An 18,362-nucleotide genomic window follows, 5' to 3' on the forward strand; every position below is an offset into this window, starting at 1 on the left:
TTTTCGGTCCCCTTTTGTATTACACAGCCAACAAAATTGTGCCAATCTATTAATGTGAAATGCGGTTTATGGGTAAATTTATTATTATAGTACTTAAGAAACTCTTATCGAAGCCTAATTGAGCAGTTTGGAAGAGGCTGTGGAACCCGCCGGATTTGCATTTTTCAAAGCCAGGGGAAAACATAAACTGTCGGGTATTTTAACAAGGGTGCCAATTAACACTTTATACCCAAAGTCTATTCAAAATATCAGAATTGAAGTTTGTATTATTATTATTATTATTATTATTATTATTATTATTATTATGTACCCCTCTTTTTAAATCCCATTCCCACAACATAGTTCTGTTTTCCAGCGCGGTTGTAAACAGGAACCAGTAACTAATGAAATACCTAAAAAACGAATTTTCACAAATTGCAGCAAAGCAACGCATCAGAATTGAGTCCCATACATTTCTGTTATTAAATGAAATGTTCTTACCTAGAGCCGAGCAGATGAACGCAACCACAAACGGCAGGGCACCCCGAGTGAGCTGAAAGACCATCTTGCCCTTATTGTGCAGTGTTTGATAAATAAACGGGCAATTGTTGGAAAGAATCTGTGGGTGCCCCCTTTGGGGAAAAAAAATAAAAAATAAAAAAACCCCAATGTGTCTTTTTGAATATCCAGCAGATGCAAAATAAATAAATAAATAATCCAAACTTAAACAGAGTAGTTAAAAATAGAAATCACATCAACCCGATCGTTAAATCGAAATACAGGGTTGGGGACCGAAAGGGTTGGAACACCGCAAAATAACTTTGTAAACTCCGCTCCCGTGCGCCTTGAGTTCAACCACAGCACCAGCCGACGCATCACACTGACAACAACAACACATCAGCTACAATCCTAGACATCCTTGCGAATTACTACTTTCCGTTTGTTCTGGTCCCCTCAACTGGAAATACAACCATCGACTCGAGTTGCCCGTTTTCTTTCTTTCTTTTTGAATGAATGTGGAGTGAGTGCAGTTTTGAAATATTGTAATGTCACAACACTTTTTTTCTTTTTTCTTCTTCTTGAAGTGGTTACATTTCCGAGGGAAAAAAAAAATCGCTGTTGTGGTGTGTGTGTGTGTGTGTGTGTGTGTGTGTGTGTGTGTGTGTGTTTAATTCCCTGTGATGATTTCTAACACTACAACCCTTCTCTCTCTCTCTCTCTCTCTCTCTCTCTCTCTCTCTCTCTCTCTCTCTCTCTCTCTCTCTCTCTCTCTCTCTCTCTCTTGCCTTGCCCCTGAATTGAATGAGCATAACTAGATTACAACTCGCCCCCATTCCACACTCTCAAGAGCGTTGTCATTGCTAAACCCACCCCCTATTCTTTCCTATTCTCATTTTTAAAAAAAAGTCTTTTTCTTAAAGAGACAGTAGCGCAATATCGTTTCCCTCATATACAAAAATGCAACAATTACTAATCGAATTATATATGCATCTGCTGGTTTAACAAAATATTTAAAACACAATTAATGTAACATTTCTCTTTATGCGCCGTGAAGCATATGCGTGATTTATTTAATGTAGCCACTTGAAAATTGTTTTAGCATTTCTTTTAATGTGGCTTGGATTCCCACCCCAAATTCTACTCTTTATGTCACAAATGGTTATAACATGAAAAACGCACGCAGTCACTGAAACTGGTTCTGTCATTGTCTTCAGTGCCTAGGCGCAAAGGAAAATCAGCAGAATGTTATTATGATTGTAATAGAAACAAGCCACCCTCCAAAACGAGGTGTGTCACATACATTAAAGGGGTCTATACATCGTATATGAATACACACATTAAAAAAAAAAAAAAAAAAAAAAAGATTCAGCGATGCGGTAAGGGTGAGTTGATCTGAACAATGTGTTACATCACTGTCACACTGCAATCCACCAGTATATTACGTGGTACAGGAGAAGACATAATCTGATGTGATATCCAAGCATGCTGTCGTAGCATAACCCGGTCTAATGCGCCGGAACACGATTGAAGGCATGATCTGTTCGCTGCGACTCCACCAGAGGTGAAATACTACAGGTCAGTCTATTGCTGGATGATGTGATGTCATCTGATGGGATTCAAGGCTAAATAAAATTATTTTTTATATATATATAAAGCAGGGAAGGATCTGATATGATTACGGTGCAGCACAGAGTCCCACCAAATCAATAGTGTTTGAATGGAATAATGACAGCTGCTGAATGAATGATATCCTAATATTATACTCGGAATCAATGAAGAAATGTGCTAATATAATAGGTTTCATTGGGAATCTACTTTACAGTATATTCATTTGTCAGACATGCACTTGAATGCACATGTCATAGAATAGAATTGAATAGAATAGACTGAAACTTGCACTTGCACCTGTGAATAATGACCACTCTAATTAAATCCTAGATTTTCCCATATTAAATCACCTGTATATGAAGATTGGCTGTCTATAACAACTTAAATGTGTTTGTATTATTAAACTACTGAAAGAGATCACAAGATTAGCTGAAACACCACTGCTAGGCTATATTGCAGTCAATATAATAGAATTCTGCAGGGATGGAAATATGACTCCTATTGCATAGCGGCTTCACCCATTCCAGGTTTTACTACGAGCTTGATTAGCCACAGTGTATAGGTAACAAGCTCAGGCGTGTCTTATTAAACTCATTGTAAAACCAGGAATGGATCTAGCTGCTGTGCAGTGGGAGTCTTATTTCAAACACTGCCCTGATTATAGCCCTGATCAGTGACCATGATTTCAAAATAAGTGACCAGAATCAACTCCCAAGTGAAGTTCACACCACAGAAATAAATACTCCCAGATCACAAATTAGCCACAAACAAGGTGAGACTTTATTTCAAGTTATCAGCTGGCTTACATAAATATATTAACACGTGGTGTTATTTAGTTTGCCAGTGGTTAGTTTTATATATAGTAACCCTATTTATAAACTAATGACAAAGGTCCAGATCAACACCAGATCAACTCTGAATCAATCATTAAAACAAGGCTTCATTTAAAAGTTGCTTTTTAAATTGGATCAGGTTATTATACTTATTTTTCAATTAGTTTATAAATCTTTTATACAGGCAAGCTTGAACTAAATTTTAATGTTAAATTCCTATCAAACTCCTATGAAGTGAACACCCATTCCTGACCCATTCCAAACTTACTCATTAAACTCTAACCCTAATTCATCATGGACAGGTTACAGCCTGTTGAAGTGTGACCCGTGAATATCTCTGGGTAAGACAGTAATGCTTTCTAATAAATGTCAAAAATTCTAATGTAATTCCCTGCACACATCCAAACACTGGCCCCATTCATCACTTATTGTGAAGCTTCAACCCGGCAAGATATATATAAAATACACTCAAGGAACCACTTAGCTGCTGTAGCTGACAGAAGCTTCATCACCAAACCTTTTCATTAGGGGTGTTAAACCACATAGAGTTTCATTATTATTTACATTTCGGGATGCAATGTGCTTAATTGTTTAAGCTTTAACGTATTAAAGGCATTTGTATCAGAAAATAAAAAAATCCCTTTTGCTGTTAATATTCTTTGATATACTACAAGGATACTACATGTTGCATGTGTGCAACCTTGATGTGTGCCTTACACTGCACAGCAGTGTGCACGTCTATTAGAACACCCCATGGCTTTGGTATAGGAAATCAGACCACTGGAACTGAAAACCTTGGAAAATAGTCAAAATAGGCAAATTGGTGATTGTCTAATTTAATTGATGGCTTTAATAGGCCACTCATGCAATTAATATAAAATAGCAAAAGAAAAATGACACATAGCCACAAATTGCAAAATGCATGATACTTTTTAGAAGTTGTTTAAGAAGCCTAATTAAAGCATAGCTTGGTCTAACATTTTCACACATGAGTATTTCTATATCACTGATTACTGACTGAAAGTTGAAATTCTAACACCCAGAGGATTCCATGCAGGTCGCCATATAAAGGATATCAATGACAAATCTCGAGGTGTTCTATTAAAATGTGACACTATTGTATACAGTATATCCCACAGATGGAGTGATAAAGCTGCCTTGCATATTGCAGGTGCAATTCTTTTTAACTTAAACGTTTAAACTCTGAACCATCAACATTCCTTTTTTATTTAATTTATTTCTAGGTTTTAATAAAAAAAAATATATATTTAAAAGGTGTATGCGAAATCTTCATTTTTGACATCATTTTTGTAGGGTGTCTCTTACTATATATTTTGAATAAGCGACGCATCAGGGTATCAGCTGGACTAGAAGACATCTCTTCTGACAAGAAGAGAAACCCTACACGCCAAGTTATTTTAAAAATCAACTGTAAATACAGTGTAATTGGAGGAAAACTGTTGCCCCTGGTTATTGAGAAGCAATCAGTGAACAATAATGATGACCAAAGCTAAACTCTCTCTCCGTCAGCTCACTGCACCACAGAGCAATGGTTTTCTACTGCGACCTTCCAAAACAGTTTGTATAGATCTGCGCTGTAATAGAATACTGCACCCCCAAAGCCACATTGACACATTTCACAAATGCTCCATTAGGAGATAGGGCCTCAGGAGAGGCCATTCACCCTCGAATGATTGAAGTGAAGAATCATTGATAGGAGAGGCAACCTGAGCCAACTAGACAGACGGATGAAACAGTTTGCAGTATTTAATCTAAAAAAAAGTACTTTCCACGCATGCTTGTCCAACTGTCTGAAAAATATGAAAGGGCAATATTGAACTTAATGAACCTGTAACAATCACAGTGAAAAACCATGCAAAAATAAATGAACGATTATTGAAGGACAGTCCATAAGGAACGTCTTATTATTGATGTTCGTTTCACTCACCCATTCCAATGCTAGGACTAGAGATAAAGATTCCCCAGTATCTGAGATGGTCCCTTCATAATACAATGCAATACAATATAAGTTAACTTCTATATAGCTCCCGTCACACAATGGCATCCCAGAGCACTGTACAAAGTTAAAAACAAAACATGAGAGCTCATGTGTACAACACACTTCAGAGACAACCAGTTATATAAAAGCACATTCAAAAAAGCATGTGTTCAATTTAGACTTAAAAGAATCCAATGGTTCAACCTTCCTGATGTCAACCGGAATAGAGTTCCACAAACGAGGAGCACGACAGCAAAAAGGTCCCCCTTTGATTTAAGACAATTTTTTTTTTTTTTGGAACAACTAAGAGTTATGCATTTTCTGATCTCAAAGGAAGAATATGAACATGTGAAGTTACTAGTTCTTGGAGATAGGATGGCCCTAATCCATGAAGGACCTTACAAGTTATTACGGTAACTTTAAAATAAATCCGGTAACTGACTGGCGATCCATGTCAGCACCTCAGCCCTGGAGTAATATGTTGTGAAAGACGAGTGTGAAAAAGCAGCCTGGCACCTGCGTTCTGAACAAGCTGAAGGCTTCCAAGTTTAGTGACAGGTACAGCCTACCAGCAAACAGGGAGCTGCAATGCTCAAGATGAGATGTAATAGGTTAGAGCAGGGCTGTAGTCACAGTACAAAGACATGCTGTGTGAGTGTCCAGTTAAACATCGTTTCCTTTTTGTTCCAATGTTATTCTGTTATGTTTCATAGGTGTGGGTACTTCAAACCCAAAGGCCTGATAGCTCTCGGTCCCAGTAATAATCTAGTGTACTTTAAATCAATACAGTAAGGTATAATGCATTTCAATATAATATCATGCATCAGTCAGTGTGGTATGAGAGTCAGTGCCCCGTGCCCGAGTGCCATTACCAGCAATGCCGCCAATCCCCCCCCCATGAACCCCTTGCGCCAGCTCTGCTCCGCAAGCTGGCTGTGCTGGTTATCTCAAAGGGCCTGTCCCTTTAAGAGGGCACATAGATTTCATTATAGATTAATTGATTTAGAAGGTGCTGCTTGAAAACTGCAATCTATCTGCTCATTGATCGGCCCCTCAGTGAGATTCACTGCAACTCATCTTCCCCGGGGTGGAACAGGCAGCCTCGCTTAGGGCTGCCCAATTTCCTGTTTCTCGCTCGGTTTATTTCTATTTTTTTTTTGCAGGAGATAGTTAATTGGTCAGTGGCCGTGGGCTGTGAACCTGCAAAGTGTCTTAGTTTCTTCCTCTCCCCTCAGAACTCAACAGATTCCAAAGCACCCTTCACTTTGCACACAGACATCAACCCAGCATAGAAATATATCGTATTTATTTAACTAGAACGCATATAACAAAATACTTTGAGCCAGGTCTGGCCACGAACACAGAACAAAAATATTGCACGTCTCGAAAATGAGCAAATGAAGGGCATCTCCACCATATGTACATAATAATTCCATATAACAGAATACTGCAATGACAGTTTGCTTGTACTTTTAGAAAGAAAATGAAGTATGGAGCACACATTACTCAGGAGAAAGAGGTTCGGTGAATCTGAAATGCTGTTCCTGCCGAACAGGAATTGCTGGATTGTGTATGGAATGGTGCCCTCTACCTGCATGAAGGAGAAATACGTTTGTGGGAACAGCAGCCCTTCTTATCAGTGGGAGATCTAAAGACCTCCAACTCTACAGTAACCCTTCTGGTGTTTTCCCCCTGGGCGTGATTTATTACCCACTTATTAACATTACTTAACAGAAGAGAAATACAGTGGTGAGAGGCCTGCAAGTGATCAGAACGCATTCCAATAATCAGCTTGTTATTGCTGACACAGATGCTCCTTCAGAAAGTGATGCTCTTACTTTAAGTAAGTTAAAACAGCACAATGTTTGGAACAAAAGAACCCTTTTTTTTTTAAAAAAAAAGGCCTAGTTAAATTGCCTTGGGGTGGGGGATCTACAAGATGACAGTTGCTGACAGGCAAAAGAATCCCAGGCTTAGGGGAAGGGGGTGCGGAAATATTGTAGCTTTTGTTTAGCAGTTTCTGAACTGGCCTAGGGTAAACACACTGCCTGTTTCACACACAGGGCAGAGCAGACCTGAAGAAAATACACCCAGGATGGTGGATAAAGCAAACACTGCAGATAAGTGGAAGCAGAACCTGAAGTGGCTTTATAAATAAACACGTACCCGGGTTTAACAGCTGCAAACTGCAAAAGAGTCCTGGGTTAGGGATTTATAAAGCCCACAACTTCTCTGCAGTGTGTGCAAGACGGAGTTAGAAAGCAGAAGGCTCACAAAACCTCTCCTCTCCTCCACTCTCTCCTCTCCTTCTTCTCTCCCATTCCTCTAGGTGCACAAAACCTCTCCTCTCCTCTCTCCCCTCTCCTTCTACTCTCCCCTTCCTCTAGGCTCACAAAACCTCTCCTCTCTCCCCTCTCCTTCTTCTCTCCCATTCCTCTAGGCACACAAAACCTCTCCTCTCCTCTCTCCCCTCTCCTTCTTCTCTTCCCTTCCTCTAGGCTCACAAAACCTCTTCTCTCCTCTCTCGTCTCTCCTTCCTCAAGGCTACACAAAACCTCTCCTCTCCCTTCTCCCCTCTCCTTCTTCTCTCCTCTTCCTCTAGGCTCACAAAACCTCTTCTCTCCTCTCTCCCCTTTCTTTCATTCTCCCCTCAGTGCTCAGCATTGTTTGTCTTGCTTGCTCTTCAGTTTTGAAAGCTTGTGGACATTTTATCCATAACTGACATGCTAAATGAAGAAATACTAAAAGAAAATTCTATGACCAACATTTCATTTATTAAGTTTTGTTTAGTACAGTATGTCTAAACTGTTAAATACCTTTCTTTTTTGATAACTGAAATACTATTTGGTATTAAGGAAACTGCTGTCAGCTTCTTTGGCAACATGAAGACCTGTTTTCTTTTTTCATTAAAACAGTCTTTGGAACAATACAGTTTTGTGAATAGGTTTGCAAGCGTGGATAATTGTCAATGTATTTTTCTTTTTTTTTAAGCTGCTCACTGACTTCTGCTGTGATTTTGTCTAAGTTGTATTACATTTGAGAATAAAAAATCTAAGATTAGGTTCAGGAAGGCCTTCTCAAAGATTCATGACTTCCTTTCCAGTTTCACATCACATCGACCCTGTGTTTATGTTAAACGCTACAATCTATTTCCCTGGACTGTTTGTCTTCTAACACCCCATCTGTTCTTTCTTTCTTTCTTTCTTCCTTATCCCTATAGTTGTCTTCCTCTCCTTCCTTTGTCTTCCACATTATACCACATGTCCTAGTCTCTCTGGCCGAAGCTTGGAACTCAAATAGAGAATATTCATTAATTCATTAATTCAGCCCACCCATTTCCTCTCCCTATCTCTCTCACCTATCCACTTTCTATCTCCGCTCTCTCTCTCTCTCTCTCTCTCTCTCTCTCTCTCTCTCTCTCTCTCTCTCTCTCTCTCTCTCTCTCTCTCTCTCTCTCTCTCTCTCTCTCTTCTTGTCTTTGTTTCCCACACTCGGAAGAACATCCCTGTCTTTATAATCATGACATCAGTGGGAGCCCAGGGCCCTGTTCTCCCTTTAATCTCCCCTCAAGTTACTCTTTGGTCGGCTCGGGTTTCTCTTGATTTACAGGGCCCTGGTGGGGATGGGGGGTGGAGAGTGGCCAGTCTCCCTACTAAAATGCTCCTTTATATATTGTTGGCCCAACACAATCTTGAGATGAATAGTGCACCAGTGAGAGATACAAGCCCAGCTGGGCAGGGACAGGACTGGGAACCCCCACAGTGTGAAGACAAAAAAACTCAGTAAGAGCAAGGCTTTTATACGAGGGGTGTTGTGGCAACATTTCTGTACCTTTATGACTAAAATGCCTTCCTTTCTGAAGATGGATTAGCTAAACACCGTTTTGCTTTCACATCATAACCAACACTCACAAGATTGTTTAATTTTACAAAATGATATTTCCCCTCTTTAAGGTGGGAATGCTATAGATAAGAACATCGTGGGCAAACTTTGAAAGATCAGAGCGGTTTTAAACTTGTAAAAACCTACTCTGAGTATGAATTGAACTGCTCTTTCTGGCGAGTACAGCATGTGAGTTCTAGTTTCATGCAGTAACAATAGTTTCATTGCTCCTAGGGAATTTGCACTTCCCCCTTTAAAGTGTTTCCCTTTTCCCTTTCGGATTTTGACTTTGTCGAATGTGGTCAATTTCGATAGTCCTTCTGTGAGGCGCTGGAGGAATGTCCGCGTGGAACCAATACTGTCTTTACAACACTTACTGCATCGTGGTAACAGCAATAGGGGATCAGACTTAAAGGATTCCAATCATAATCAGGTCTTTGAAATGAAAAACACCAAGACCTTTTGAAAATGCCCTTGCCTTGAACACAGTCTGGCTTCCCTTCTGGTGCCTGGTTCAAAGACAACCAGCCATTTCCAGCCGTCCAACAGAGGCAGCTTCAACAGCAATGGTCCTGTAGCTATAGTAACACAATCAGTGGCATCACCACCCTAGTGCCCTAATGCACCTAGCCAAACAAATATAGAGAAATGCTTGCAGTCTCTCTTGCTCCTATCCTACTTCATAGCCAATTGAAAAGCAGAGGAAGAGCGCTTCATGTTTGACCTGATATCCTCCTTTTTGTTTACTGTGCAGAAAAAATTGCTAACGTGCAACGTTTTTTTTTTTTTGTTGTTGTTGAATGGGTTTTCTTAACCGTGATGTTGTAGCCCTCTTTATATGACTGGCTTGGCTCTCGTCCCGTGCTTGCCTGCATAATGAAGGAGGTCGCAGGCTGTACAACTGAAGACAAACACAAAGCACTTGTGTACAGGCTGTGGTGTTTGCCTTCTGCAGTCCAGACATGATAGTAATAATAATAGAATCATCAACGCGGAGCTCGCAGTTCTTCATCCCCAAAGGGGAGGGATGCCCTCTGCTGTGTGCCAGATTTACATCCTAAAACACAGCTGGTGTTTCTTGGAGGTCCCCTATTCCAATAATGACCAGACCCAGCTTGGACCAGCTTTTAAGATCCGAGGAGAACTGAATCATAGACCTGTCAACAGTGAGTGCTTATGATGATGTGAGTTATAAGATGGATCTCATGAATAGTTGACAGATATATACATTTTTCCATTGTAGGTTTCTCTGATTCATTAGGACAGGGGTGCACCTGACGGTTTGCTAAACAATTCTCAATCTGTTTGGCAAAGCGTATGACATATGGAGGGTTTTCTTCTTCATTACAATGCCATCTGGGTTTAATGTTAAGCAACCAAAAAATTCCCTGGAACATTTCAAACACTGATGTTTTAGGATCCGGGATTCTGCGCGTGTTTGTTTTCCCCTACAAATCTGGTTCAGCTTTAAGCATAAAAATCTTCCAAGCATTCCGAGAATAAGTTAACTGTGATGGGAAAGGGGAAGCGTGTTGATTCCTCCAAATGCGATGAGCTGGGATATGCACGAGCGAAGCGCCACAAAGCCCCAAATGAATGTTTGGGATGTTCAGCTGTCTGTGCAGGGGTCATGACCTTGTGTCCCCCAATCACGGCTCGGCAGCCTTCCCACAGTCTGGGGTCACAGCTGCCTTGCTGTCATCACTGTCAGCGACACACACAAACAGCACCCCGTTACAAGGGGAGCGAGACTGGGTAGGAGAAAGAGGGAGAGACAGAGAGAGAAAAACAGCACCCAGGTCTTAGAGCCTGCTGCGCTTTATACATTTTCATTCTGTTTATTAAAATTGTTATCCAGGAGCTAATCACAATAAAGTCAAACCCTAGGGGGGCACACAGCATACAGATTTGTATGTTGATTTGAACACACAGGCACAATTACATTGTAAAAACCAGTACAGCATATTAAAATAATCCGCAAATCAATAACAGCTGCATTTCAAGTTTTTCAGTGACAGCTTCAAGCGAACTAGAAAAATTCTGCCCCTAATTTCAAATAAATTAGTGTGCTGTATGTAACATACAGCCTGATGCTTGCAAAAATAAAAAAAAATGAGATTAAGACAATGGCATGTTCTTGTGCCTTCCAACCTCTTCACAAATTATTCTATATAAAGCGCTAAAGTAGAAGTCAGCAATTTAAGTGTAATTACATTACCAAGCATATGAGTACCCATTGAACTCATGTTAAATGCATAAGAACTAATCACTATATATTGACCCTTTATATGTGGTATGTTAACTTTAACTGAATTAAATATTAAATACGTTAGTTCATACAGTAAGAATTTTTTTTTTTTTAATTACTGAGACACGTCTTTTAAAATCTAATAAACAGCGAGCAAATATCATGGCTTGCCTGCCGGACTAAACTTAAAAATGTTACACAGCTGCTTGTCTGACTAAAACTAAAATAAACCATCATGTTACACCCGTCTTTACACAGATATATTACACAGGTAGACAGATATATTAAACAAATATATATACACACACATATACATGACCTCCACTGCATAGTAAAATATATGAAATTATTTATTTTTCCTTGACACCCTTGTCATGCATTATGGATTTCAATCCAGCTCTTGGAATATTTGTATTATCAGTTCAGCAGATATAAGGCTCTATGTTAACAATTCAAGCAAAGATTTGTATAAATACTATTGACCTTATAACTCAATATTAACCCAGGTGGCGTTTTTTTTTTTTTTTCTAGCTTGGGCGAGTTATTGACCCCATTATAGCATCCCTATATATATTGAAATTGTATATATATATATATATATATATATATATATATATATATATATATATATATATATAATATATATATAAAATTAGAATAGCAATATAGTGGACAGTGTGCAGAGAAGCTACTGCAGTTTAGATGTAATATTTGTTCCATTCTGCAAGAGCTTGTTGATGTTGGCAGTGTCTTCCTGCTTATCGAGTGACCATCGTCAAAACATTTTACTGTGAACAATGAACTTGATGATTCTCATGTCAAGAGCCTCACAGAGGAAGACATTGCTGTTATGCATTTTTATAGTTCAGTGCCAAGCTACAAGTGAGTTCAGCAAAAACACAGGGGTGGGATCAAAACTAACTTCCATATTATTAACATGCACAGAAAATTGGGGTTTGCCTTTTTGGCTTTCGATTCCAACCTTTAGAAATAACACATAAGCCATCAGCCCGCAGGTGCTATGTGTCTGGCAAAACATCTAAGAGGCAGCCTAAGAAGTGAAAGCTGTGGCTCTGTGTGCTTGTGCAGCTGGACCTGCTTCTGCATTGAGTTACCTTCCTAAACCCCATGTGCTTGACAAGGCTTCGAGGGGCGTGGCTAGACTTCTCCCATCAAATTGTGGGTTTCCAGGATAGGGTGAAGGTCAGGCTGGAGCCTGGGTTGGTGATAGGGAGGGATCGGGTTTCTAACCTGTCGGGTTCTTGTTTCGGGTGAGAATGCAGAAGTGTCTCTGTTTCTCAATAAAAGTTTTTTTGTAATGAATTTTCAGTAGCCCAAGCTTGATTAATAGAATTGAGATACAAGTTGTTATGCTATAACACATGGCATTGGGTTCCAGAATAGAACTTACTGTCCCATTCAAGGCTGTAGAAGCAATGCAGTCAGCGTTTTAGTAAGCCAAAGTGATTTTCTTGTTTCTGTTAGTGATGCATTCACCTCCTCCCTGGTAGTCTTCACGGCTCTTTTAGGTTGGACAGCTGAGCTCTAAATTAAAATGCATTTACTAAACATTTATTCAAGCTGCATTCATTTGCATTCTGTGCTTCCCTTGCATTCATCTGGAATATCAAAAGAACCGTTTAAGCATTAGTTTGAATGCAGTCTGTGCAAGCTGTGGCCAATTGCAGCGAAAAAGACAATATTTTGAAAATCTCAAGGTGTCACGACTTCCTCTTCAGCTGGTGCAATTTATTTTACTTTACTGAACCCTTTAATGGCAAGCTCTTATGGGGGCAGATACGAAAACTCTGTACTAGTCTTTACATTGGGAAATATGGAAGACGCAAATGCATTATAGCTCATATGAGGATGCCATTTTTCCCCTATATATATATATATATATATATATATATATATATATATATATATATATATATATATATATATATATATATACACACACATACAGTAATTGCTCATATGTCCTGGTTCAAAACCACCCAGCTCAGTTTCACTATATGATGTAGCCACAGTCCAGTCATGTGACCTACCACACAGCACGTGATCAGATATCAATCCCGTTTGTTGCATTGATCTTCAGCATTGTAATTGAAACAACTGTACCATTGCCATACATCCCAAATGCATGTATAAAAAAAAACAAGCAAAAGAAAAAGGATCCAGTTGATAATGCTGCTAATGCCGACGCGAGGTACATGAAGCAAATTGCATTTTAAACCTTTTTTTAGCCCTCCTCCGATAAAGCGCTACACTCTTTGATTTAAACCTTCTCCCCCCTCAACCTCGAGCTGGATTAGACCCAATTACAATCTCCTTGTTAATTCTGCACCCCATAACCCCCTGCCCCCAGGGCAGATTTATAACGAGCGAGGAGACCATGCAGTCCCACAGGTAGGGCAAGGCATGACACAAATACATCAGAAGAAAATATTTCAAACGCCATACACTCCCCACACACACACACACTGACACAGACATGCACTCTCATTCACGTCCACACCGCACTGGGGAGAGTGCGTGGGCAGCACCCTCATTAACAAAACGAGAAAAGAACAAAATCCACATTCCAAGACGACAACTTTAATCATCCTGGATGATGCCGTGTCATCCTTGCTACCCGCGGAGGATGGAAACCAAGCCGCTGCAGTGAACGAATCTATCCAGCTTCCTCTTCTGACATTTCTGTAATAGAAACTAGTGATGGATCCTCTGGGATCCTGGGCTATGTGCTGCATAAAACACTAGCTGTCATGTTTTTATATGTGCATTGACTCATACCCCTTATAAAGGTTTACCATGCTGTTGTTGCACACTAAACCATGCTTTTTCCATGGTTATACCATGCATTTACCACAGTTTACCCTGGTTTACCATGCTTTCACTATGCTGTAGAGCACTTTGCTTTTACTATGGGAAAACATTTATAAAGTCCGGTTTCATTATTTTATTTATTTACATTTTTTCCCCAATAGTACAGCCACGTTGCAAACACAAGTTCTAGGTGTTTCCTGTAAAATGATCCCGCATTGATATTACATTCAGGTAAAGCTTTAATATAATGGCCTCAGATTCATATGAATTGATACAGAAGTTCATGGGATTGCATAGGAGTAACATCTGAATGCCACATCTGTTGTTGTTATTTTATGATGATTTTTTTAATGCTGGGGATCTTTTGAAAAAATGGCCACAAATCCACGAATTGAAGTGGAACACCACAGGACTGTCCGATAATGCATTAGCATCTATTGGAATTTGCATTCATTGATTTCAATGCTTTCTGAGCTGTATCAGAGCTTCAGAGTGTCATTTACCAGCTGCAGGTATTTGTAGGTGTGAGAATTTTGCAATGGTTGAGTAAATCTTTGGTACCTACAGGTAAAACTACAGTGCCTTTGAACACTGCACAGGAGCATGACTGCCAGACACCAAGAAAACATTGACATCAGAGAAATGGAATCTGGCGAGCCCACGAATCAGAACATGGATGCCAAGATTCTAGAACCACCACTTTTACTTCCTCTTAGAACGGAATGCCTCTTTAAGTCTGGTGGTTCCACCTGCCAGGTTTCACTGCCTTGAAACTGTTTTGCATCCCGTCCCGAGAATTATGGAGTCACAGATCTGAACCACATGGATTAGTCTATCGCACATGGAGTCCGTCTCAAGACAGAGCTTGCTGTTCAAATTCAAGAACAGTGCCTTTGATGATGACTGCTGGGAACATCACAAAAAGTACCTATTGATGTTGCAATCAGAGAGGTCCCAATCTTAAAAGTCAGACGTGCTATTAGGAGTCCATACTTAAGCAAATTAATTTTGTCCTTCATGTGCGTGGTTGTTAATCAGATGCTGCCTTCTGATTGCTTTCATATTTAGATGGATGTACATACAGATCACGATCATCATTCAGAATATGCTGTTTAATGCAGATAACGGATGCCTTCGTACATGTGGCGACTCTCTTATGTTACCAACCGTACCAGAGGTTTAGATTGACTACAGGGGTGAATGCTGTTCTCAAGAGTTTTCCATTTCCTCGTAGACAGATGTGTTGCAGTCTATTTAAAGGAGAATTGCTGGGTGTTCTCATAAACCTTTCAAATACAGTGTGACTCCTACCACAAAAGCACACTAACATCAAAATACAAACACACTTCACAGTATCAAGATATTATACAACTTAGATTATTGATATATATTCCAGTCACCCTATTTTTTTCATGTGAATTCCAATGGAATGGCTCCAGAAATATGCATACATACATACATACATACATACATACATACATACATACATACATACATACATACATAAAATAACTTCCTTTGGAACTTATACAGAGGCTAAAGAGGATATGACATATTTAATAAACATTTGTTAAATAGATGCAGTAGATTAATAGACAGACAGATAGATAGATAGATAGATAGATAGATAGATAGATAGATAGATAGATAGATAGAATGTAAGCAGTTTAATGCCGAACATGAACAAGTTTGAAATGTCATGTTGTGGAGCCTGTGTTGGGGGCTTAGGTTTCTGTGATGAATTCTGTGTTTCATAGTCTCTGGGGTTAAGTCGAGCCCCCCACCCCCCTTCCAGTTTGAAACATGGTACATTTTTAAAATTCTAATTAACACAATTGGAGAGGGATGAGCTCAGTTTGGCTCACTCTGTGTTTATTTAGTCAAGTGTGGGCTTGAGATGGCTTTGAAGCTCTCCCAACACCTAAACCTTTTCAAAACTAGAAAATAAACACACACAGATTTCTCTTTCCAAAAGCCACGGTGGCATTTGAAAGATACGCGCAAATATGCTGATGGTGTTGAAGTAAAAAACAGGGAAAGTAATCAACCGTCATTCAGCAACATCAATGGAACATTGCAGGAACATGCTTACGCCTTCTCCAGTCACAGACCAACAGCTGTTTTATAGGGTTAAAGGAATCTGTTTGTACAACCTTTTTTTTTATTACTATCGCTCGATGTGGTTAGCTTTCTTGTAATCTTTTATTCGGTGTTCACGGGAAAGATAGACTCATCTGTATTTGCCACTGTTACATGAGAAACATAAGGGAACTGTGCATTTGCAAGTACAAGAGCTGAAATTGCCTTTTAATCCCCTGTTCATTTAACCAATAAATCAATATTCAGAAACGGGTCCAAAAAGAAATCGTTATTCTCACTTGTGCAGCAGTACTTTCCTCCACATTGATACAACTAAAGAGGCTTTTTTTCAAATATTACAAAATCTTTTATTTTTCAGTGGTCTGTATTAGTTTGCAGTGTTTTCTTCTGATATTTAAAAAGTGAAGGAACCCCTCGTTCAAACCTTGCCTTTGCTCTAGAATGTGTAAGACGAGACCCGATGCCAAGCTCTCCCGGGGGTGGGAATCTGAGAGCTGTAAGAATGGACATTGATCAGGGAGTGAAGAGTTTCCTAATTGAGGGTGAGAGAGAGAGAGAGAGAGAGAGAGAGAGAGAGAGAGAGAGAGAGAGACCGTGTGTGAGGAGGGGGAGGGTTATTAATAAAGCTTAGCAACTCGATATATTTACAGTACTGATTAGTACTGATTTTAATACCATGCAGATAACACATGAGAGATGCCAACAGCATGAAAAAGCAAGACACCATGTATTATATCCGGAATAGAATCTTACAACAAATATGCCCAGCACAGGTTCATCAAAATAAGTCAATTCCTAAGACACAGCGATACAAACAGTCAGTGCGGTGATAAAACAGTTCACAATGCATTCATAAGACTCACCTGAGCCTTATTTGGCACGTTACGCATCTCGTGCACCAGTCTCCGACAATCAAGGCTCAAAGGAGCACCTGGAGTGGCTGAGGCTGCTATGCAGCTGGAGGCTTAAATGTATTCCTTGTTGTCAAAATTAGGGAGAGCGAAGATATCTTTTTTTATTTGCCCAACCAATCTTAAACCAGAACTAATGCACAACTTGGTCCAAGTTGACCGTAATAGCTTTAGATTTGATTACGATTGTCCACCTGGTGGCACTGTGTGCTATTTAAAATTTTCTATGTTTTTTACAGGCCACACATTTGCAAACGCCACAGATCTTAGCCTGTCGGGTCCTATCCAACAGTAGACACCCTCTAAGCTGACATGCCTTTGTTTGAAGAAGTCTAATTTGGCCCCATACAAAACAAAAACACATGTTCATACATAGAAAAAAAACCACATAATAGTGTGGTGTATTAGACATCACTAAACAATACAAATGATTCTATTTTGCCCAATAAAAATCTAGATTGAGAGCACGCCTTAAAAGGGATTGGCTGATATAAACCAGGCTCAGCCTCTGTTAAGGTTAAGTTGATTGCCTTTTGTTAATAATAAAGGAATGTTAAACGTGAACATGTCTCTTCTGGACTCCGATTTTTTTTTACCAATTACTGTCATTATCTAGGATAAACAAATAGCATCACTCCTCTCTGCAGCGGTCTTGACTTGCAAGATAATTGTCTTCCTGTGCGGGCCTTTGGTTTCAACTCAGGACACTGTACTGTTTGTAAGATAATGTCTAACTGAAGCAACTCCTGAAGCATTGTGGAGCTCCTTCCTCTGCCTTGCTTACAGATTATAATAAACCCTAACATTGTCTAGGGCTTTACCAGACCTTGGTTATGCTGACGAGATCTGTCATGCTGTCTCAATCAAACTTGAAAACGACAGACTCGTTTTTAAAATGCATGTCTCAGGACTTGACAGGCGGTTGTATTTTAAATAATAAACTGAACCCCACTGAGCCCCATCTGAAAGTGTCGCATTGTTGTCCTGACTGAGAAGCATCCTGGTTAAAATAATGTAAATAATAAATAACCCTAAACTGGCTGTCACTTCTATCTCCCTGAAGACAGCAACGCCTATTTGTCCAAGTTGATGGGTTACAATAAATTCTCTTCTCATTACCACACACAACACTGAATCGCTTGTAGTGTGGAGCACAGATTGCTGTCTTCTTAAAACTAGATGTACTGTATATATACCTGGTACATTAAGGACTGTTTCCCACATTATGAAATGAACAACCGCTAGAACAAAAAAGGAGATTTTGTGTATATATATATATATATATATATATATATATATATATATATATATATATATATATATATATATATATACCCCCATAGGCAATACATGGCAGCACTTGTTCCTATGGCCGTCATTCTGTAGGTCGCTCAATCTGCTAATTCCTGCGGATGTCTTTATGACAGCCCCTGTCATGTGGTTACAGCTCCCAGATCTCCAGTTCTGTA

At 39.5% G+C, this 18,362-nt stretch overlaps 1 protein-coding gene across 1 annotated transcript in view; it reads right to left on the reverse strand.

Moving 5' to 3' along the window:
* LOC121303956 (roundabout homolog 2-like) overlaps positions 1–1,041 on the reverse strand; it is a 33,468-nt gene extending 32,427 nt beyond the window's left edge. Inside the window, exon 1 of the mRNA XM_041234858.1 lies at positions 481–1,041. Within this exon, the coding sequence (XP_041090792.1) occupies positions 481–544 (64 nt within the window). The 5' untranslated portion in view covers positions 545–1,041. The remainder of the gene's footprint in view (positions 1–480) is intronic.
* Positions 1,042–18,362: the final 17,321 nt, after the last annotated feature.

This window comes from Polyodon spathula, chromosome 36 (genome assembly GCF_017654505.1).
Source record: "Polyodon spathula isolate WHYD16114869_AA chromosome 36, ASM1765450v1, whole genome shotgun sequence".
Classification (NCBI taxonomy): domain Eukaryota; kingdom Metazoa; phylum Chordata; class Actinopteri; order Acipenseriformes; family Polyodontidae; genus Polyodon; species Polyodon spathula.